Raw genomic sequence first — 20,150 nt, 5'->3', positions numbered from 1 at the left:
CATGTAAATCGCTTCCTCTCAACCAACAGTATATACACCCCACTCTCTTCCATGCCAGCATTCTCTGAAGATGACAGCCACAGATGCAACATCAGGAATAAACACTTCCAGAACACGGCCACATAGCCCCAAAAACCCACAAAACACAACCAATTCTGGCCGTGAAAGCCTTTGACTTCACAAAACACCACTTATTTTCCCCTAGAGCTACTAGAGGAAGAACCCGTGTGATGTAGTGGTTTGAATGTTAGACTGGAATTCTGGAAGACCACATTTCGAATCATGAGCACCATTGAGTTGCTTGAGTCACAGTTGACTGAGGAGAGGCTCACAATAACAAGGGCCATTATGAGGTGGACTCCCCAGCGCATACTGTTTATGGAATTTCCATGACAGAAGTGTTCCTATTCATTCACATTCTTGTGCACATTTCAGGTTGCTTTGCATAAGACTCTATTCAGGCTCCGCACATTGTGGGCTTGTTCTCACAAACAGCAGCTGAGGCACTAAACATGGCCGGGTAAATTAAAATGAGGTTTAAGGGTATGATCTTCTTGGCTGTTGTACCACAAGAGATGTTTTTTCCCATCTGGTTTCAAAGACAAATCTTCTGAAAGCGTTCAGTGGACAAGATCAGCCATTGGTGGAGTTTGGTCTTCAAAGGGATGGAGAAATGAAATAGGTGGGTTACGATGACAGAGGTTCTGCGCCTTTTGTAGTTTTGTAGATGTGGGTCTTTTGGCAGGTGAAGGTCATCATGGAAGAGGCTGCTGGCATGAGAGAGGAGGGTTGACTGGCCTTCTGAAGTTAGTACTGTATTTAAAAACAGTTACTAAGGGTATAGCATGTAGATTGTAGAGAGATCTTGCGGCACTCTTGACTGACTGAAAGAAAGAAGCTGGCAGCATGCGCTTTCCTAGACTTAAGTCTACTTTCTCAGATGCACTTGTACCCCCCAAATGCATCTGAGGAAGTAGACTTAAGTCTAGGGAAGCATGTTGCCAACTTCTTTCTTTCACTTAGTCTCAGAGGTGCTACAGAAGCTCTCTACATACTAATTCTACAGACTAACATGGCTATATCTTTGAATTCTAACAGTATAGCAGCTCTCTTTTCTATTGTATGCATTCACAACTAAGCACAGCTTATTGGGAGGACCTTTCCTATTCATGAAATGCTTCTGGAGGACAGCATGGCATAGTATTTCGACTGTTGAACTATAACTCTGGAGCCCAGGGTTCAATTCCTAGCTTGCTCATGAAACTCATTGGGTGACTTTGGGACAGTCACATGCTCTCAGCCTCAGGGGAAGGCAATGACAAACCTCTGGACAACTCTTGCCAAGAGAACCCCATGATAGGACTTAAGGCAAACCTTAGGGTTGCTGTAAGTCAGAAATGACTTGGAGGCAAATGACAACAATAATGTGAGAGGAAAGATGTATGGAGATATTCTCCCCATCCCTATGTGTATCTGTCTCATCATTTGTGCTAACAACTGTAATTTAACCACCATATGCCTGTGTGTAAATGCCACAAATGAAATGCGGCTTTCCCAAACAAAGCCTTTTTGCACAAAAGTTTAATAATGTCTGGGTTGTCTTTGGGGGGCACTTGGGGGCCAGGGATATTTCTAAGCTGCTGTTTATGCTTCCCTGCTTAAGCAGTTGAGTGAGATAGGAGCTCACATAATGCAATATTCCATTCAAGATACCAAGTATGTATAAAAGATTGTAGCTCAGTAGTAGTGCACATGTTTTGCATGCTAAAGGTTAAGCAAAAGCTGTAGCTCAGTGGAAGAGCGCATGATTTGCATGCACAAAGTCCTAGGCTCAGTCTGCGGCACCTCTGGGTAAGTAAGACTAGGAAAGACTTCTGTTTGAAATGTCAGGAGCTGTTAGTAGTGAGCGTGTAAAAAATGCTAGGTGGATCAGTGTTGAGAAAGCTTCCTATAACCATTTGCAATCATATAGTCAACCATTACCTTGAAGGACATCAGACAATGCTCTCAGCTACACTAATAAGGCGTGCAAAGCCTAACAAAAAAGCATCCTTGGCTGCCCTTCAACTCTGGAATGATCTTCCCTGTTCACCAAAACCTGAGCTTTCCAAAAGGAGTGTGAAGTGCTTTTATTGAAGTGTTTTAAAAACTGGGGAGCGATGGGACAGAGTAGCTAGCAAACATTTACATGCCTTCAGCCCTAAGTAAGATATTCATCTAATAACTCTGGTTAGATATGTCAACAGCATCAATAAGGGGGAGATGTGATCATTCTGTGAGATTTTAATGGTGGTACTTTATGGTAAAAATGGCTAAGTATTAAACATGTAGCTATATAGTTTGTTCTCCCATTTACACCAAATATAATCAAAGTGTAGAAAGTCTGGAAAGCAAAACTAAATGTGTTCCATCCAGACCCACCCCATCAGATGGAGAATGTGACACAATTAGTCCTGTAAGGATAATCCAAGCTCACAGGATTTTAATGGGGCTCTGATTTGAGCAGCAGCAGCTGGCGCCTTCTGTCTCCTTGGCAGTTAAATGTCCTGTTCACAAAGGAGTAACTGATGCGTCTCTGTGCCCTCACTGTTTGTGGTGGTTTGCTCCAGAGTGGTCTAGGGCTTTGAAACAGACACCTGGCAAACAAGCAAACAAAAAGTATGCTGCATCTAGGCCGAGGAATTTCCACATTAACATAGGCCCTTTTGGTGACGGTGTTGGTGCAACTGTCTTGGGCTGGCATCTTGCTGGGCACTAGTGATCACTTTTGTTAGTAAAGGAGAGTTTGACGACAGGTTGCATACATGCCAGGAAGCACATGGTAATGTCTCAAGTTGACGTGAGTGGATTAAATATATAAGAAAGCCTTGAGGATGATATGTTCTGGGGTTTTGCACCAGAGCCACTGCTTTAATGTAGGGTTGTTGTTGTTTTTCTTGCAGGGTTAATATTTGTCTTGTGAATAGTGTATGCTTGCATGATTCTGAAGTATGGTTGTGCACATTGTAATACTGCAGTCTAGGATAAGAAAGGGAAGTTGTTGGCAGCACAGTCTGAAATATGCCGATGCCAGCATGACATCAAGAAATGGAAAATAAGGTTTTGACCTGAATGTAGAAACAAGCAGAACTTAGACAGGTTCCAAACATCCAGCGAATGGAATCAGAGGTGAGAAGTGTTCCATTAGTCAGTGAGAAGAGACCGGCCTGTTTACTGTCCTATTTCTTGGATACAGTATTAGCAAAGGATATTAGCATTAACTTTTTTTTTAACATGGATTCTAAAGTATTAATTTTCATTATTTATTTATTTTTTATATTGAAGACATTTATACATAGGCAGCATATATGCATTGGTCCTCCACATTCGCTGGGGTTAGGGACACAGGAGGCCCGTGAAAGTGGACAAACCGCAAATTAAACAACACTCTTTTTTAAACTGAGAGACTAGGAAACTCTAGGACTTCCAGCACAACTTTGTGGTCAACATCCATTAGAAGTTGACCGTAGAATTGTGCTGAAGGATGTACAAATGCCTAGAGAAATGTTTTCTCTGGACATTTCTAGATCCTCCATTGTGTCTATATGGTCAACCTCTGGCAGAGTCAAGCTGGAGGATCTAGACAGATTTCTAGAGAGAACATACTAATTAAATCTGTGAATAATCAAAGTTACAAAAGTCAAAGCCGCAAATGTGGAGGGACAACTGTAGTAAGTCACCAAGTACACATGCACACATATATATTGTTTTGTCTCACAAGCTGCCAATTTACAGCATCACATAATAGAATAAATGGAGAAAAGAAGATATAAATGTGTTCAAAAATTAAATGCACTCAACAGTATGCAGAGGCGGCAACTCATTTCTATCTCAACAAACACATGTTTTCTTTTATTGTTGCATGCCTTCAAGTTGTTTCTGACTTATGGCAACTTTAAGGCAAAACCTATCATGGGATTTTCTTGGCAAAATTTGTTCAGAGGGGGTTTGCTGTTGCCTTCCCCTGAGGCTGAGAGTATGTGACTTGCCCAAGGTCATTCCCAGTGGGTCTCATGGCTGAGTGGGGATTCAAACCCTGGTCTCCAGAGTCGCTGTCCAACACTCAAACCACTACAGATGCTTTGCTGTATACAGACAAAAAAGGATGCTGGGGTTACTCAAGGATGCATACATATTCAGCAGGATATCAAGGTGTGCAGTTATTATACTATATGCAGATTGCACATTAAGTCCTATTTGCATTTATTCCAAGTGGTTTGAATTTAAAAATATTAAATATTATAATGTTTGATGTGGACTCTCTAGCACTCAGTATCACCTCTTGATAATTCTGTTAATGCAATGAGGGAAAGAGCGAGGGCATTTGAGAGAGTGGATTCTGCCTACTATAAATGTATTTAAAAATCAAAGCAAAGGAAGAAATGTATTTTCTTAACTCTCATGACTTGTATATCCATTTGGCAAGACTTTGTGAATCAGTTCAGATTTGTCAAACCTTATGAATCCTGAATAAGGATGGAGCCACCTATTATACTAGCTTGTGAATCCTCTTGTGAATCTTCTCATGCATGTCTTATCCCCTTTTAAGATTTGGAGTAGTGACCAGGAGGAAGGAAGGAGGATTTGTTATTGAAACATGTTGGGGGGGGGGATGTGTGTGTGGGGATTATTCCCAAATAATCTGAGGAGAAGGGGGAAGATGACAAAAATATAAAGGTCTGGTGCTGCACAAAAAGGACTTTAGAAGTGGTGGGAGAAAACCCTTTAGTGGTTGTTCATCAGTTGCAGACTACATTTCAGGGTTTTACTGTTCTTTAAGTATGAGCTGAAAGACATTTCATATAGACTTGGCCCTCTGTATCTATGGATTCAAGCATCCAGGGACTGGAAATATTTTTTAAAATATAAATGTTAAAAAGCAAACCTTGATTTTGCTATTTTATATAAAGGGCACCATTTTATTATGCTGGGTACTCATTTTAGCCCCTGCGGAAGGATGCCAGGCTGAGTCAGCCTCTGGAGCCCCGGATCGAACTCCCAACCTTGTGGCTGCAGTACCGGCATTTAATCCCTGCGCCATCAGGGCTCCTTTACAAAAAGACGACAAACACGTCAAGTCACCAACAGTGCAATGGGTTGAGGGCATTTTTCATCGTCGCCCCCAGACTGTGGAACGGCCTCCGGATGAGATCCGTCTACTTACATCCTTAGACAGCTTTAAAAAGGCTGTTAAGACAGATCTCTTCCGACAGGCCTTCCCAGAGTAGAGAACCCGGCCTTAGAAGAACGTATGGGAAAGATACTGCTGCTCCCCCTGATTGTTTGCGGGTGTGACGTTGCTGACTTTTTGGTCAGTTTTTAACTTGTATGTTTGTTTGTGTATTTTTTGTTTTGTGCCTTTTTAAATACTGTGTTGGATTTAATACTTTTTTAAGGAGGGGAGGGTATTAGGGATTTTATATGTTCTGTATTTTTAACTTTGTTAGCCGCCCCAATTGTTCTCAGAGGGGCAGGATACAAATTATTATTATTATTATTATTATTAATACATACAGACTCCTTTCTCTATCCACTGATTCTTTATCCAACAATATATCAGTTCCAAATAGGAAACCTTGATTTTTTGCCATTTTATAGAAGGGACACCATTTGTCTATGCCATGATATTTAATGGGACTTGAGTATTCACAAATTTTGGTATCTACGGGGGTCCTGCAACCAAACCCCAGAAGATAGCAAGGACTCACTGTATAGTAACAAACTGACTGGTCCAACTGGGGACCATGTGCTGGGAAGGGAAAGAAAGGGGGCATATATGGGAGCCGCAAACTGCAGCAATGGGAAGCTGACTCTTGCCCCTTTGGACTACTAGGCACAGGGGGGAGTGGGATGAATGGACTGAGGTTGCCAGATTTCTGGAGCAACAACAAAAAAAAGATGTAGTACATGGAGCATTTTCATATTCCAAAAATAACCCTCACTTGTTGAAACAGGAAAGGTTTTATATGTTTAAGGTGTTCCAAGGAATTGAGGGAAATGCTCCTTACATTCAAATTTTGATTTGCATGTGCTAATGTCCAAAAGAGTTGTGTAGATAATTCACGCACACAAGAGTTTTTTCTTATCTGAATAGTAAAAATAGTAGGATAGTGACTTTTTCCTTTCTCAGTGTTCGCCTTTTGAGGTCTCCTGTTGGCTTTCGATGATCCCATAAATAGGGTTTTCACAGGCAAGGAATACTCAAGAGGTGGTTAATGCCACTTTCTTCCTCTGAATTATAGGTTACAGTACCTAGTATTTGTTGGCAGTCTCCCATCCAAGTACTAACCAGGGCTGATCCTGTTTAGCTTCCTAGATCTGACTGGATCTAGACTGGCATTTAGGGCCCTTACCCCAAAGGGCATGAGCAATAGGTTTAATGGAAGTAGGACCTGTAGTTCATAGGTCTCCAGTGAAGGAGGTTACATTTAAAAAGGAAAAAAGTAGTTAATTTATTCCTTTAAAAACAAACAAATAGAAGCAAGGTTTGCTGTTTGTTGTAAACAGCAAACCTTGCAACGAAACGGGGAGGAGGATCTGCTGCAAAGAACTGTAGCATCCAATCCTCAAAAGGTGAGAAAGCCCCATGGAAACGTGTAGCTATAAATAAAACGCTGGAAGGAGGCTTTCCTTCTGCTTGGAGGAGACCAAGGGGTTAAATATTGTGGGCTGGCCAAAGGAGCTTTAGTCCAATAAATTCAAAGTCTGCCCCTGACTGACAAAGGGAGCTTTAAGAGGCTGGATTAGCCTTGGTCTGATCCTTCAGGCTTTGTTGAGGCTGGGAAGCCATTTTGGGATTCTGCAGTGTGGAATACAGTGGGGATAATGTGCTGTCAACTCTGAAACTTCTCTGGCATTTACTGGGCGGAGGATTCCTCCGATCTGGAAAGCCATGCTGGACTGAAGCATGATCCCTCATGAGGGATGAAGGATGCGGCAGGGTGCAAAAAAATATCCAGGTTTGAAGGTGTACCTCTGCTTTTTCTGGTCAGTTGTGTAGGTCAGAGAGATTTCACAACTCCCCAGTGCGCAACTTGAGTTTGTTTTCACTAGCTGTGCCAAAGGGAGAAGTTAGCTATTTTAACTCATTTTACTGAGCCTTGGTTAGTCCTTTTTCTTTCAGTAAAGGTGGATCCTGGTAGGAGTCATATGCAGAACGATTTGGGCTGGATTTTTAAATCAATGCCCTTATGCAGGCTTTCTAGCTGTTAAAGCAAAGGAGACATTTTATCTTAAGATACTTGGTATGTTCACAAACTCTGGTATGGAATCATACTACCACTGAATTCAGGACAAACTGAGACGCATTTAAAATGCTGTCATATGTTTTCCCTTTTGGTTACTCCAGTTCCTATTAATGGAATCATACTTAGATTGTTCCTCTGAATTCATAACAAAGTGGGAAATGTTTAAAATGCTGTCATATGTTTTCCCTTTTGGTAACCATAGCATAAGTAATACAACAGTAATATGAGTGCTTTATGCAACAGACAGTGAAATCCTCCTGTCAAAAAGGTCATGTTTTTACATGTGGTTGTTACTGTGTTCTGGATTATTGTGCTGACCTTATACACTAAGTTTTGTGCTGTTTTTCAGTATTTGCTTGAAGCTCTTTGCTTTTTCAGCCTGTTTTAAATTGGTAACAGAGTGGGATGTGTGAGAGACTGCCCAATGTTAGATATTACCTGCAAAGAAATGGAAATCATACCTTTTGAGGAGTGATGAATTTAGTGTCTCCAAAATTCAGCAAGTCGGCATGTAGTCCTTTGAAGCAGCACCAAAGTTTTTTCCAGTTGTAGTTTGCTTCTTACTGTGTCAGTTAACTATTTTTATATCAGGGATACTCTCATTTTCCATTTTATAGTGCTATGAATGCTCATTTTATTGCTTGTTACTCCTTTCTACATTGCTGATACTAACAAGTACCTATATTGTGTAGACTTTCTATTTATTATTTGATTTTCTTATAATCCCGCCTTATATTTAGGGACTCAAGGCGTCAAAAAAAAAACTATCTATGAACATGTAATATGTTCCTTTGTCAGTGTTTTTACACTGTCCGAAGCGAAAGTAAACTGGATTTGGTTGTTATGGTGGCACAGATAAACCATATTGTATGCTTCATCACAACTTTTAGCTGAGGGATGAAACTACAGGGATGTCCATGGTTCTGAACTTGTGAGAGTTACACCGTAGTAACTTTGAAAAGTAGTGTTTAGGTTTCCTCAACAGCTTTGTACCATTTTGTTGTGTTTTGAACAGGGCATCTGGGTACTGATGGAAGAAAAAAGAAATTACCAGATATGATGTGTTGCTGATTTTGAAAATGATGCATCTCTCTCTCTCTCTCTCTCTAACATACACACAACCCAGAAAGCAAAAGTTCAACCCTAGTCAATGTAGAGTGTTTGTTGGGGCCACAGAAGTCTGTGACATCTGTAATATTGTTGAGCACAGAGGGACACACCAGGTTGCATGAACCATGTTCTTTTGGTGATCATTTTTATTTGTACTGTATAAATTATAGTGCCATTCCTTGACTGAAACTTGGGCTGTACTCCTGTCCTCAACTTCAGTACTTCTGAATGAATGTGTGAGAGAGCAAGATTGCACCAACTTTTCACGCAGGCCTCTGTGGAAAGTGTGAAAGGGGCTCTGCGCACATCCAGTTGTTTGTGAGGCTGGGCATCCACAGAAGAAGGCAGCAGGCACAGGAGGGTTAACCCAGCCTCCAATTCGAGGCAGAGCCCTCAAGTTTAATGCCCTTTCTGAGTATGACAGTCTTCCCATACTCATTTCCTGGCTCTGCCTTTAAGTCGGACTATTCATTTCTGTGGAAATAAACTTCTCGATCTGTCCCTTGCTCTTATCTTAAGAGAGACCAGGAGAGGGAGAAGGTTGTGCCTTTTATCCCAAGAAGGCAAATGTGTGTGTTTTATAGAGGTTATTCTGCAACCACAAAGTTGCCTGGCATGTTTCCTATATACTTTATTGCTGCCCCATAAAAGAATGGGATTTCTAAGGCTATTCTAGAGCTAATAACTATTTGAAACAAACCCTGCAAAACTATCAGAGATGTTACACCTGAGAGGTTTCATAGCATCCATAAACGTGATCAATGTTGGCTTGCTTACTAGTGTAGTACTTCTGTACTGAATATAAACTAAGACTCTTCTGTCATAGTGTGGTATCTATTAAACACTTGGCCCAACATCATGGCTGTGTTTTTATGCATAAACTCTGCAAACTGGGCAAGAGTCTGTGGTACACTCCTTTCAGCTGGAACCTACTTGAGATCTGAATTAGGCTAACACAACGCAGTATGGATTAAAGTAATGGACTGGGGTTGAATTACAAATGGTTTAACAACGACTTGGAGATTATGAGATTTATGAACATAGCATACCTCTCATAAGCCAACCATAGCTTTTTTTTTTACCTTAAGAAAGTAACTTTTTACCTTTTGCTTTTTGCTGTCCATAGTGTGGGGGGGAAGACTTTATTCTACTTCTGCATCAGTTCCAGATACCTTTCTTCAAGGAAGTCTGTTAAGAATTCAGCATCTTGTACTTATAAAAGCCCCTTCTATGACATTTTTGGGTAGGTTACTATCAAACCATCCTTTGCTATTGCCCTTGTGTCAGACATTTTAATGAGAGCATGCTCCTTATCTGTCCTTTTCTTGTCTACAGGTATCTCATGCCAGGACCTTTACTTAGCCCTGAATCTTCTCACAGGCTATCCTTCTGAGAGTCTGAGAACCATCCCTCCTTAAAGGATTACCTAGAAAATTGTATTCTTGATCATGCTTATATTTTTGCCAGGAAGGCTTGGCCTTATTGTTAAGAAAAGAACTTTCTTTTCTAGCAGACGAGTTTGTGTTCTGCCCCTAACCATCCTTTATAACAGCAGTTCCCAAACTTTGCTTCTCGAGATGTTTTGGACCACAGCTCCCAGAATTCCTGATTGTTTCCCAAGCTGGCTGGGACATCTGGGAATTGAAGTTCAAAACATCTGGAGGACCCACGTTTGGGGACCACTGCTTTATAACAACATTAATATGGCTTTCCATAAGAAACAAAAGCTTCTGTATCTTTAAGCCATATTTCCAAGATCTTAAATTCACCTTGTCTGTCAGATGTGTTCCCTCATGTCTTCTTCCCAGGTCTCTGGGTTCAGGGTTGATTTATTCCGCCCCCCTCCGATGACTCCCCACTTAAGAAAGGGGTTATTTCCTCAGCTTTAAGCATCAGTATACCACAAAAGACAATTTTAGAATGGTTGCTTGCCTTTTTCATAAAGATGAAGGCTATAATAGCTGCTGGTGGGAGTTTCCAACAGCCTTGATGGTCATTGTTTCTGAAACAGGGACAGAATAATCCAAAAGAGAAGTGAAATATATTAGTTTTCTGCACTTGGAAGCTTGTCAGATGCTTAGTGCGGGCAAAGAATCTTAATGGTTAAAGCAGTTCAGCTCTGCCTCAGGGGTGGGTTGGGGGTGTATGCAAATAATAGATCTGTACCCAGTTCCTGTAGGATTCAGTAACAGCCCACTATCCAGCTTCTGTTTGTGCCTATTAAAATCCTTCCCTGGCAGTCTGACATTTCATATATGGGTTACAAGAGGGTGACGACAGCTGTTGAGCATCCAGGTCTAAATTAGATTTGTTGATGGCAATGCTGTTTGCTAAGTAACAGTGTCTCTGAGCTGTGTTTAGCCCTAGACAGGGGGAACTGTAGACAAAACCAGGTTTCTGATTCCTCCCCAGTCCAGCATTGCTGGCTCTTTGTTGAATAGGCACCTTTGCAGTTTTATGCATATAATTACAATGGCCTGGTTGGGACCATATGCAATCCAGTCACCAGTCCACATGCCTCTCCCTCATTCCTATTCCTTCTTTTGCAACCTTCATCTGTTTTTAGCATTCCATCTAAACCAGCATAGCCATTGGTACCATTCACCCCAAGTTTACTCTGAAACCAATAGTTGAAATCCAGAGTAGATTTCAACCTTCTTTTAAGAAGAAACCAAAGTTAGTAGGGACTGTGGTTATGTGGATTCAATCAGAATCTGAAAGGACTGTTTATGTTAGTCAGGAATGAGAGGAAAAAAGAAACAGATGAGCTCCTGACTGCTGGACCAGTTCAGTGACTGGTAAGCATGGCATCTGAACTGGACTACCATTTACAGATTGACAGCTGTAGGTTTTGTGTTGCCTCCTCACATTTCTGATTTTGTCTTCATCAGGAAATATATTTCTGCAAATGCAGGGAAAGCCCGACTTATGTTTGTTTTTCCCCCTACAATTTTTGTTCACTTTCCAACATAGGTTTGTACAAGGTCCGTCAAAATGGCAGGTAGGCTCAAAGCCTCTACACAGCCAGAAACATTTTAGAAACACATTCCCTAGATTACTTATTTTATTTATGTCTTGAGCAGGAAAAATAAAATGCACAGATGACAACAGTACATGTGAAAAGGATCTAGGTGTTTTAGTAGTCCACAAGTTGAACAGTGTGATGCAGCAGCCAAAAAAGCCAATGCAATTCTAGCCTCAATAGGAATATACAGTGCGTCCTCGCCTTACGCGGGGATCCGTTCCGGATCTCTCTGCGTAAGGCGAATTCCGCCTATGCTCAAGCCCCATTGTTTCCAATGGGGCTCGTGTGTGGCAGGCGCCGCGGGGCGCAATGGGCGCACACGCCCATTCACTTGAATGGGACGCGCCGCCCCGCGGCTTGAGCGCATATGCTCAAGCCGTGTATGGCGCACCCGCGTATGGCGCGGGCAAACTGTAGTATCTAGATTTAAGTGATAGTATCACTCTATTTCCCTGTTTTGAGGCACTACTGTTGTTGTTGTGTCCACTCCAACTTACAGCGACACTATCACAGGGTTTTCATGGCAGGGTTTGTTCAGAGGGGTTTGAGTGTGACTTGACCAATGGGTTCCATGGCTGAGTGGGGATTTGAACCCCGGTCTCCAGAGTCATCGTCCAGTGTTCAAACTACTGCACTTCACTGGTTCCCTTTGAGGCCAAATACAGTTAATTAAATTTAGTGACAAGGACATGGTGATTTGGATGGATACACATGTTCAGTGTGTGTTCTGTGTGTGTGGCTGAAGAACCTTTTCCCATTCTAGTTACTTTTGGAAAGTTGGCATTGTCATACTGCTGAGCTGCGGTAGAGTAAAGGCTCACCCAGATTACACTGAGCCTTATGGCATACCTGGGTTTTGAATTTTTATTTCTTAACTGCAGCTGGCAGTGTCTGAACAAGTAGGAACCACACCCTTTTGACCAGGAGTTGCTCTCCTATGAAATGGAGTAAACACATTTGACAGTAAACAACAGCACTGAGGAAATGCTCTTTTTTAAAGAAAGAAATAATTTTGTAGCCTGTTTGGCATGTTGGTACAGGACAAATCAAAACTGTTTGATAAACGTGATGCTGTCTAAACTGTCTTTCTGTTTTATTTTGTTAAGATAAGTTGAACTTTTTAAAAGCTAGATGATTTCCTTCTTCTTCCTTCTTGTTCACTACAGATTAAATTACCCTAAACCCATATATTAACCGATAGCACCGGAGCTGCTTTGGGTGTATAGCACTCCTCTTCCGTTGCCATTCCCATTTCCTTGTGTGTCTTGTCTTGTTTAGATTGTAAGCCTGAGGGCAGGGGACTGTCAAATGAACAATGTGTAAGCAGCTCAGAGAGCCCTTTTGGCCAAAGAGCGGGATATAAATACTCTAAATGAATGAATAAATACATTTTAGCATGACGTAGGAAGTTGGAATAGAAATCTTGGCACATATCTGGCATGCTTGCAGCAACACAGAAGTAGGGTGTGCCTCATTATCTTTAAAACAGACTTAATGTATTCTTGCTAACCCGAAGATATCTTTTTCTTAGGAATTGTAAGAAAATATGTCATCCCAGCTAATATAATCCAGTACTTTTGTGGCATTGCTCTTGTGAAACACCCTTCCCTTGTATTTCTATCTGACTTGGGGTGTTTCCAGTTCTTGGCATGTTGCAATTTTAATGTGTGCGTAAAGAATGCAGTAATTTAGTTGGTTTCATCTTTTTCAGCTAATTTCTATTGAGTTTGTTACACAGATAGGTTTTACACTAAGCCTGGAATCGAAAGAGCTACTTCAAGTAGACCAAAAGGTTTGGGTCTGCCATCTGGGATTTTTGACTGTGGAAAGCAGATCTTGCTACTCCTAACCCTACGACGTGAAGCTACAAAAACGTAGTTTTAAAAGTAGTTCGCCAAATAGATTTGAGACAGCTGGCTGAAAAATACAAGGCCAAAATCTTATTGGGTGAGCAAAACTTGGTCTCATAAATCCCAATCTTTCAAACTGACTTTCTCAAAATTTTGGGCCGAAACAAGTCTCAGCGATGCAGGTTTCAGTCTTGATTTGTGATACATGGATATGGAAATGTGTTTTGGATTAGCCTCTGGGGTGTGTACACAAGAACCCTTGGTCTCTTCCAACAGTTAGTTGAACCATTCCCAGAAAAGGATCCATCCCTTTAAAAACACAAGCTGAGTTAGATTCTCTCACTCCCTTCTATCCAGCGGTACAAAGTGAAACTGTAAAAAGACTCAAAGCACAACAATTTGCCTTACTTTTTTGTTGACATGACTGTTTGGATTGGTGTAAAGAGTAGAACATCTTCAAATAAACCCCACTTTTCCTTTTTCAATATTATATGTGGTTGAATTTCTGGAGGCATGCAGCTGGGGAATACTATTGCAGGTACTTCAAATCCTTTCAGCACAGTACAGTCTAATAATAGTATGTGCCAAATGTTGTGTTAAATAGCACCAGAATAGATTGCACTGTGTAATGATGAGCTGGGTTTAGCATATTTTATCGTAATGTTTCATGGAACCTGGTAAATAGCAAATGTGGCGTGCCATAAGACTTCTGAAAAGCTCCCCGCAAGAGGAAGTGTTCAGGCTCATGTGCTGTTTGATAAGGGGTATCTAACACTGGCAGTCGCATTCAAAATGTACACTACATCTGATACTTGTGGGCTTTTTTGCTCCACTCCCTGCATCATTTGCAATATTCTGAAATACAGGCTGAACCAAGCAAGAGCTCTTCTTCCTATTCTCTCTTCTAAACTGTTATACTACTGTATTTTCACCTTCCTACAGTATGATTTGAAACGGTGACTATGGATTTTTCACGCCTTCACACGTATTCCCCTCCCCAGTGTGTGCCAGAGAACACTGGCTATACTTATGCACTCAGGTGAGAACCTTTTTACTTGTCGAGAGAACTGGTGCGCAATGAAAACTTGAGTCCTGTGTTGTGGGTTTGTGGTACGTTTTAAATTGAAGAGGGGAAACCTTGAGGTTGATGACAGAGCTCCTTTGTTTCTTTTCCTGAGTTTAATGGAGCGGTTTTGTTTTTGCTTTTGAACATGGGTTGTGAGCCAATGCAACTGGGGATTAAGACAGTGACTCAGGGTTTGTCAGTCTCTCACTATAAGGAAAGAGTTCCAGAGTCACACCCAGATACCATTGTTTTGGCTAGTAACTGTGGAGGGTAGGATTAGGTAACATCAATTAGTCTGCTTCTGTTCTTTTGCTGTACGGGGAACGTTCATTATTTTTGCTAAGCAAGGACAAATGGGATAAGTCTACCATTACTTCCAAGTTCATTTTTTCACTTTAATAAGAACATCAATAATAACCCTTTTACATAATGTGGAATTGACTTCTGAGTGTACTAATGATGATTCCGTAGTTACTAACACAACTTCTAACATCCGGGAAAGGTTCATTCTGTAGGAAGGGCCAGGAAAATGGTGTGGCAGACTGACGCTTAACTGTACATACTCATGTATAAGTCTAGAAATTTTAGCCCCAAAAACCTGAGTCGACTTATCCACAGGTCAATGTAAGTATTGTACGTTAACTCATATAAAAAAGGGAATCATCTTCTGTGAAAGGCAAAAGTATAATCTGTCCTGGAAGCACTGACCGCCCTCTACTCTCTTATCCATCCAGCTTTTAGTTTGAGCACAATACCTGCTGTAATTGTTTAAGTTCCTTGGCATTTTTATCTTTGCTTCGCCCTTTAGATCCTTTGTTACTTGCCCTAAGTTTTACCCTTGATTTATCCATTGGTCATATCAAACTCCATAATTTTGGTCTCCAAAACTGCCCTTGATTTATATATACATCAGGTCAACTTATAGTCGAGTATATACAGTAACTAATTTATTGCCAGTGTATTCATTGTGTACATGCTGGGATGCTGTAGTCAATCATTAATTCACTGTACAAGTGTGTATTCTCCATGTGGGAAATGTATATCATTTCACAGAGATCTAGATCAGGCGGCTACTTCCAGTCTGATGTCCAAAGCGCTAGCATTTATTAACCTCCAAAAGAGCACTGCATCTTTTTACATTGGCCAAGAGTTCCAGTTACAGTTTCCACATTATGTGTGTTGACCTAAAATCAAGAACTACACTGGCACATCTATTCCTGTTTCATTGTGCATGTTTACAAAAGTGTACTGCAGAAGCTGCCCCTAGGTGGGATCTGGCGTGTAGGCTTTTGGTAGTTTCATCCTTTGAGTTGTTTCACTGTGTGATTCTCCAGTAGTGATATAGGCAGGAAAATTGTTAGGAAGATAGCAATATTGTAAGAGTTCACTAGATTGCCAAGGACTAATAAAAGTGGGAAAGAGTGGGAGGTCAAGCTTGAGTACAAATGAGTACAACTTCACAGATCATGATCTGAGGCAAAGTGGTGGAGCTTGTAAAACGGGAGGAATCTGTTGTACTTGTTCTCAAAATGTCTTCTGTAGCACTCTTAGTCAACAGTGAATCAGGTCCCAGCCCAGGATTTTTTTTCTCTTGTCTTTAATAAAGTGACTACTTAAGGCAACTAGGCTTCCTTCCTTCTTTTCATATAGTATGTGTGGGGTTGGTAAGATTTATGGATTGATTCCCATCTCTAAAATGTATGACAGAAATATATTTTATCCTTGCAGCATTAACTTCAGAACAAGTTGCTCTTCCATAGATGTTTGTATGACACCAAGTACTCAAATACTACCTCTGCTGTGTCCATAAATAACCTACGTTCATTATCAGCCCTGTCATATTAAGTTATTAACAAAATAGGCATGTTTGCCAAGCGAACACACATTGGGGCTAGTGGCAGCTGTCCTTAGTGCCTGGCACTTCATTTCAATGAAGTATCTGTAATCATCATTGGCAGGAGCAGAATACAAGTAGCTGTATAATGGCACATGTCAGAATTAGCTTGCTATATGAGAGACACCTTGTTTTGCAGAGTGGTGTTTACCATTACAGTTTATCTCAAGAGGTGAAATCATGGTCTGCAAAGCAGTCAGTGGGCTAGTATTTAAAAAAGCACTGGCCTGGTAGCCATAACTGGAAAGGAGTTGCTTGTAGGTGGGCAAGAGGGTTGCCAGAAGAAGGATGCAGAACTCCACCCCTCCATTAGATTCACCATGGAAAGCAAGTGGGTTACCAGAAAAGAAAAGCCATCATCCTTCGCCTCTGTGCCTATCACTGAATTGCAATGTACGGATGTAAGAAGACAAAGCTCTCCAACCCTCTGCTGCCGACTGCAACAGGCTAATAAACAATTTCGTAGGCTAGTAACTTCCCTGAATCTGTTCCCAAACGTGTTAACAAGGTGGACCTTTAAGCAACCCTGGTCCAGCTGATCTGGGACACAGTATAATTTGTGCTGTTTGTGGCCTAGTCCTCATGCAGGTGGCAAATCGTCTTCTCTGTACTATTTCAGACAGCAGGTGGGAGGACTCACATGATAAACTAATGACTTGGTAGTACCACATACAGATGCATTGCCTTCACTGTGTAGCTTGTGTGCAAAAGTACATATTTAGCAACTGATTACTCTTCATCCACTCAAAACAAATTTCAAATTATTTCCAGACAAATTGGGGATCTTGTGCTGGATTGTATCTTAAATTGGGTAGGGAATAATGTGTCCTCCTTTGCTCACACAGTGGGAAGCAGAGTCTTGAAACTGTAGATTGAGGTGCTTTTTATGTATTTGATTTAAAATACAAATTGTTTCTGAAGTTCTTAGTTTCATGTAAATGGAAAAAATAGTGTTGATCTGATGAGTTAATCAGGAGCATCTCTATACTGAGACAGACCATTGGGTCAGTTTTGTGTATAGTTGCCCCTCCTAACTCAGAGATCCCAGGTCCGCACCCTCAAATATCCACAGAGGGGTGACCTCCACTGTTTCTTATGATGCACGCTCCTGGGCCGCACAGACAGGGGCACACCCCATTCAAGCCTATGAGGCTTGAATATGTGCAAGCCTCCATTTTCGCGAGGGTAAGGGGTCCAGAACGGATCCCCTGCAAAAACGGAGGGCCAACTGTATATACCAACACCAGTCTTTTAGGAAAGAATCTTTCTAGCCCTACCTGGAGATGCTGGGAAATGGACTTGGCTCCATTTGCATGTAGTTGTCTTCTGTCACATATAAGATTGAACCTATTACTCTGCTAATGCTGAAGCTGCCTGTATTCCTGACTTTAAAATGGAAGTTGCACATGTTCCCATTTAACCATGTTTAACAATGACAGAATCTTAAATGGGAATTCTGTTACTCTGTTTCTCCACCAACAATTACACAATGCTTGCTTTCACTTGCTTAGAACTGGGCTTCAGTGTGTATGCCAACTCACTGACAGTTGGGTGTAATGATTCCTTTTATTGCTTCAGCAAACAACACATACTTTTCATAGCATTGGCTTGTTTCTTAAAAGTTGTCTGGATATTTTAAAAAAATAATCTTTGTTCATTTTTATTTGTCAGTTTTCTGTAAAACAACAAACTTTGTCATGAGTGAATTTAATTTTCCTGAATTTTCTGACCTACACGTTAGGCCGAATGTCACAGAGGGCAAATGTTTGGCAACCATGTCAGAGTCTTTTCTCATCCTACAATATTGTACATATTTCAGCTTGTTAAGACATGACATTAGTATCACAACATTTCCTGACCTCAGAAAGTGGCAACCAATGAAGTGGGGCGAAAAACAACACTCTGAGATAATTTAAAGCAATAAAAACAAAGTCCAGTAGCAGTAATAAAAATTTATAACCATCAAACAGTACAGTCTTGCAGAAAGATTAAAATTAATCTTTCTCTGCAATAGATAGGCATGTTTACTATTTAACACATATGCAAAATGTGTTTGTTTCTTTTTCCCACTGCCTTTTTATTACAGTTCAAGTTACTCCACAACTGCTCTGGATTTTGAGGCAGAACACAAATTGGACCCAGTGTTTGACTCTCCAAGAATGTCAAGACGCAGCTTGCGCTCATCTGCTACACCATACAGCACAAGCAAGGACACCGCAAAGGAAAACATCTATGTCACTGGAAACAGCAGCAGCTCCTATGCTGGGAATAAGGCTTTTGTAGACCAGTCACCCAGGTAAGCATTTCTTTTGACAACTACTTTGTATTATCTATTCACCAGACCTGTTCCATTTAATTTTATCCAGTCAAGCTCAAAATACACATGTTGGCGGGTTACACACCGCCATAAGGAACGTCCTTAGGACGTCCCATTTTGGAAAAGGGGCGTCTCTTCCAGACGCCCCTTACCCTATCATGGACAGAGTCCGTGACAAATGGCAGCGGCCGTTCCACACAGCCGCCACCATATTGATGTAGCGGACACTGTGCATCCACACGTCGCGCCCCGGAAGTGACACCGCTAGTGCGCAACTAGCGCCTCGTGACGTCTTTTCCGGGACCCAGGAAGGAGCACGATTTCCGTGCTCCTTCCTCAGAGCGTCCAGGAGCTGCGCGGTTTGGCCGCTGTGACTCCCAGATGTTGCAAGCGGCGGTGGCGGGAGACCACAGCAATTCGGCGGTATGTAACACGCCGTTGTTTCAGGTTGTGTTTGTATATTGCATTACAAAGCCTGGTGGGGCTGGTAATTTCCCTGAAACAAATTTCCTGGAGAATTTAGATGCTGCATCCAACTGGGTCGTTGTCAGGCAAAAAAAGAGCCCCAGTACTTTCAGATGTTAAGTATGTTCCCTCCTGGGATTTCAGGTTACAGTTACAGTCAGCAGGGAGTGGGTCATTGCTAACCAGGTGAAAAGTTAAATTCAAGGAATATTCCTGAAATTAAAAGACTTTGTAGCTTGAAATTCTGATTGTTATTTTGTCGGGCTTTTGTATTTTATCTTCAGTGTGGTAAGTTCAAATATCATTTTTCTTTATTTGATTAAAATCAACATTATTAGTTTTTAAAAGCTATGACAGTATCATTATGGCAGTAACTCTAATCTTGGTGGAAGATGGGGGAGGAAAAGCTGCTTCATTTTGTTGCTATAACTAGAATAGCACTGATTTTACTTACGAAGTTCTGCCTAGTTCTTCTCTCCCACATCTTTCATTTTCCCCAATCATCATAGTAATCATGTTGTTAAGTGTGTGGATGATTGCTGTTGGTGAATTTTGTATACTTACGCCTAGACTTATGTTTTCCTTCAAGAACTACAAAACAACATAAAAGTGTGGCAAAACAATCTGGATCTATAAGATACACCTCAAGAACAAATGTGCCCAGCTCTTCCATTTTCAGCCACAGTAGTTTCAGTAGCCAAACAACTGATGGGTCCCTTATGTCAAACATATTGGATGAGTCTTCAATACAGGAGCAGACAGCTGTTGATCATTTTTGGGGTAAGTAAACTACTGTATGCAGATACTTTGATGTGTTTATTCATACCTGTATAGATTGGCTTAAATCCAAAGGATAGGCCCTACTACCCAAAACAGCTACATCCCGCTAGCTGTCTTAACAAACTTTAGAGTATCATTAAAACATACACTAACACCTCTACCTCTCCCGTTTTTGCTCACCTTTACTGAAAAAGCTGCCTCCCTGCTATAATAGGACACTTAGCCAGCCAGTGATTCTATGGTGTTTCTATACAAACACCCATTGAAATGAATAGCTGCACGTAAACACTGTACTCCAGGAAAATAGCTGGTGGCTTGTTCCAATTGTCTACTACCGCATAGAACTTAACATGTTAC

General features: G+C 41.2%; 1 protein-coding gene across 18 annotated transcripts in view; it reads left to right on the top strand.

Annotated features, from left to right (window-relative positions):
- Positions 1-537: 537 nt before the first annotated feature.
- Positions 538-20,150, top strand: part of SUN1 (Sad1 and UNC84 domain containing 1) — a 44,290-nt gene continuing 24,677 nt past the window's right edge. For 9 of the 18 annotated variants that reach the window (XM_042480609.1, XM_042480608.1, XM_042480607.1 and 6 more), the window contains exons 1-4: positions 6,799-6,998; positions 14,214-14,310; positions 18,318-18,527; positions 19,603-19,793. In XM_042480609.1, coding sequence (XP_042336543.1) covers positions 14,234-14,310; positions 18,318-18,527; positions 19,603-19,793 — 478 coding nt within the window. In that variant the 5' untranslated portion in view covers positions 6,799-6,998; positions 14,214-14,233. Of the gene's footprint in view, positions 683-6,797; positions 7,027-14,213; positions 14,311-18,317; positions 18,528-19,602; positions 19,794-20,150 lie in introns of those variants that run through there. The other 9 variants (XM_042480596.1, XM_042480598.1, XM_042480591.1 and 6 more) reach the window with 6 other exon arrangements.

Source organism: Sceloporus undulatus, chromosome 8 (assembly GCF_019175285.1).
Source record: "Sceloporus undulatus isolate JIND9_A2432 ecotype Alabama chromosome 8, SceUnd_v1.1, whole genome shotgun sequence".
NCBI classification, from domain to species: domain Eukaryota; kingdom Metazoa; phylum Chordata; class Lepidosauria; order Squamata; family Phrynosomatidae; genus Sceloporus; species Sceloporus undulatus.
This window is presented reverse-complemented; position numbering and strand designations above follow the sequence as displayed.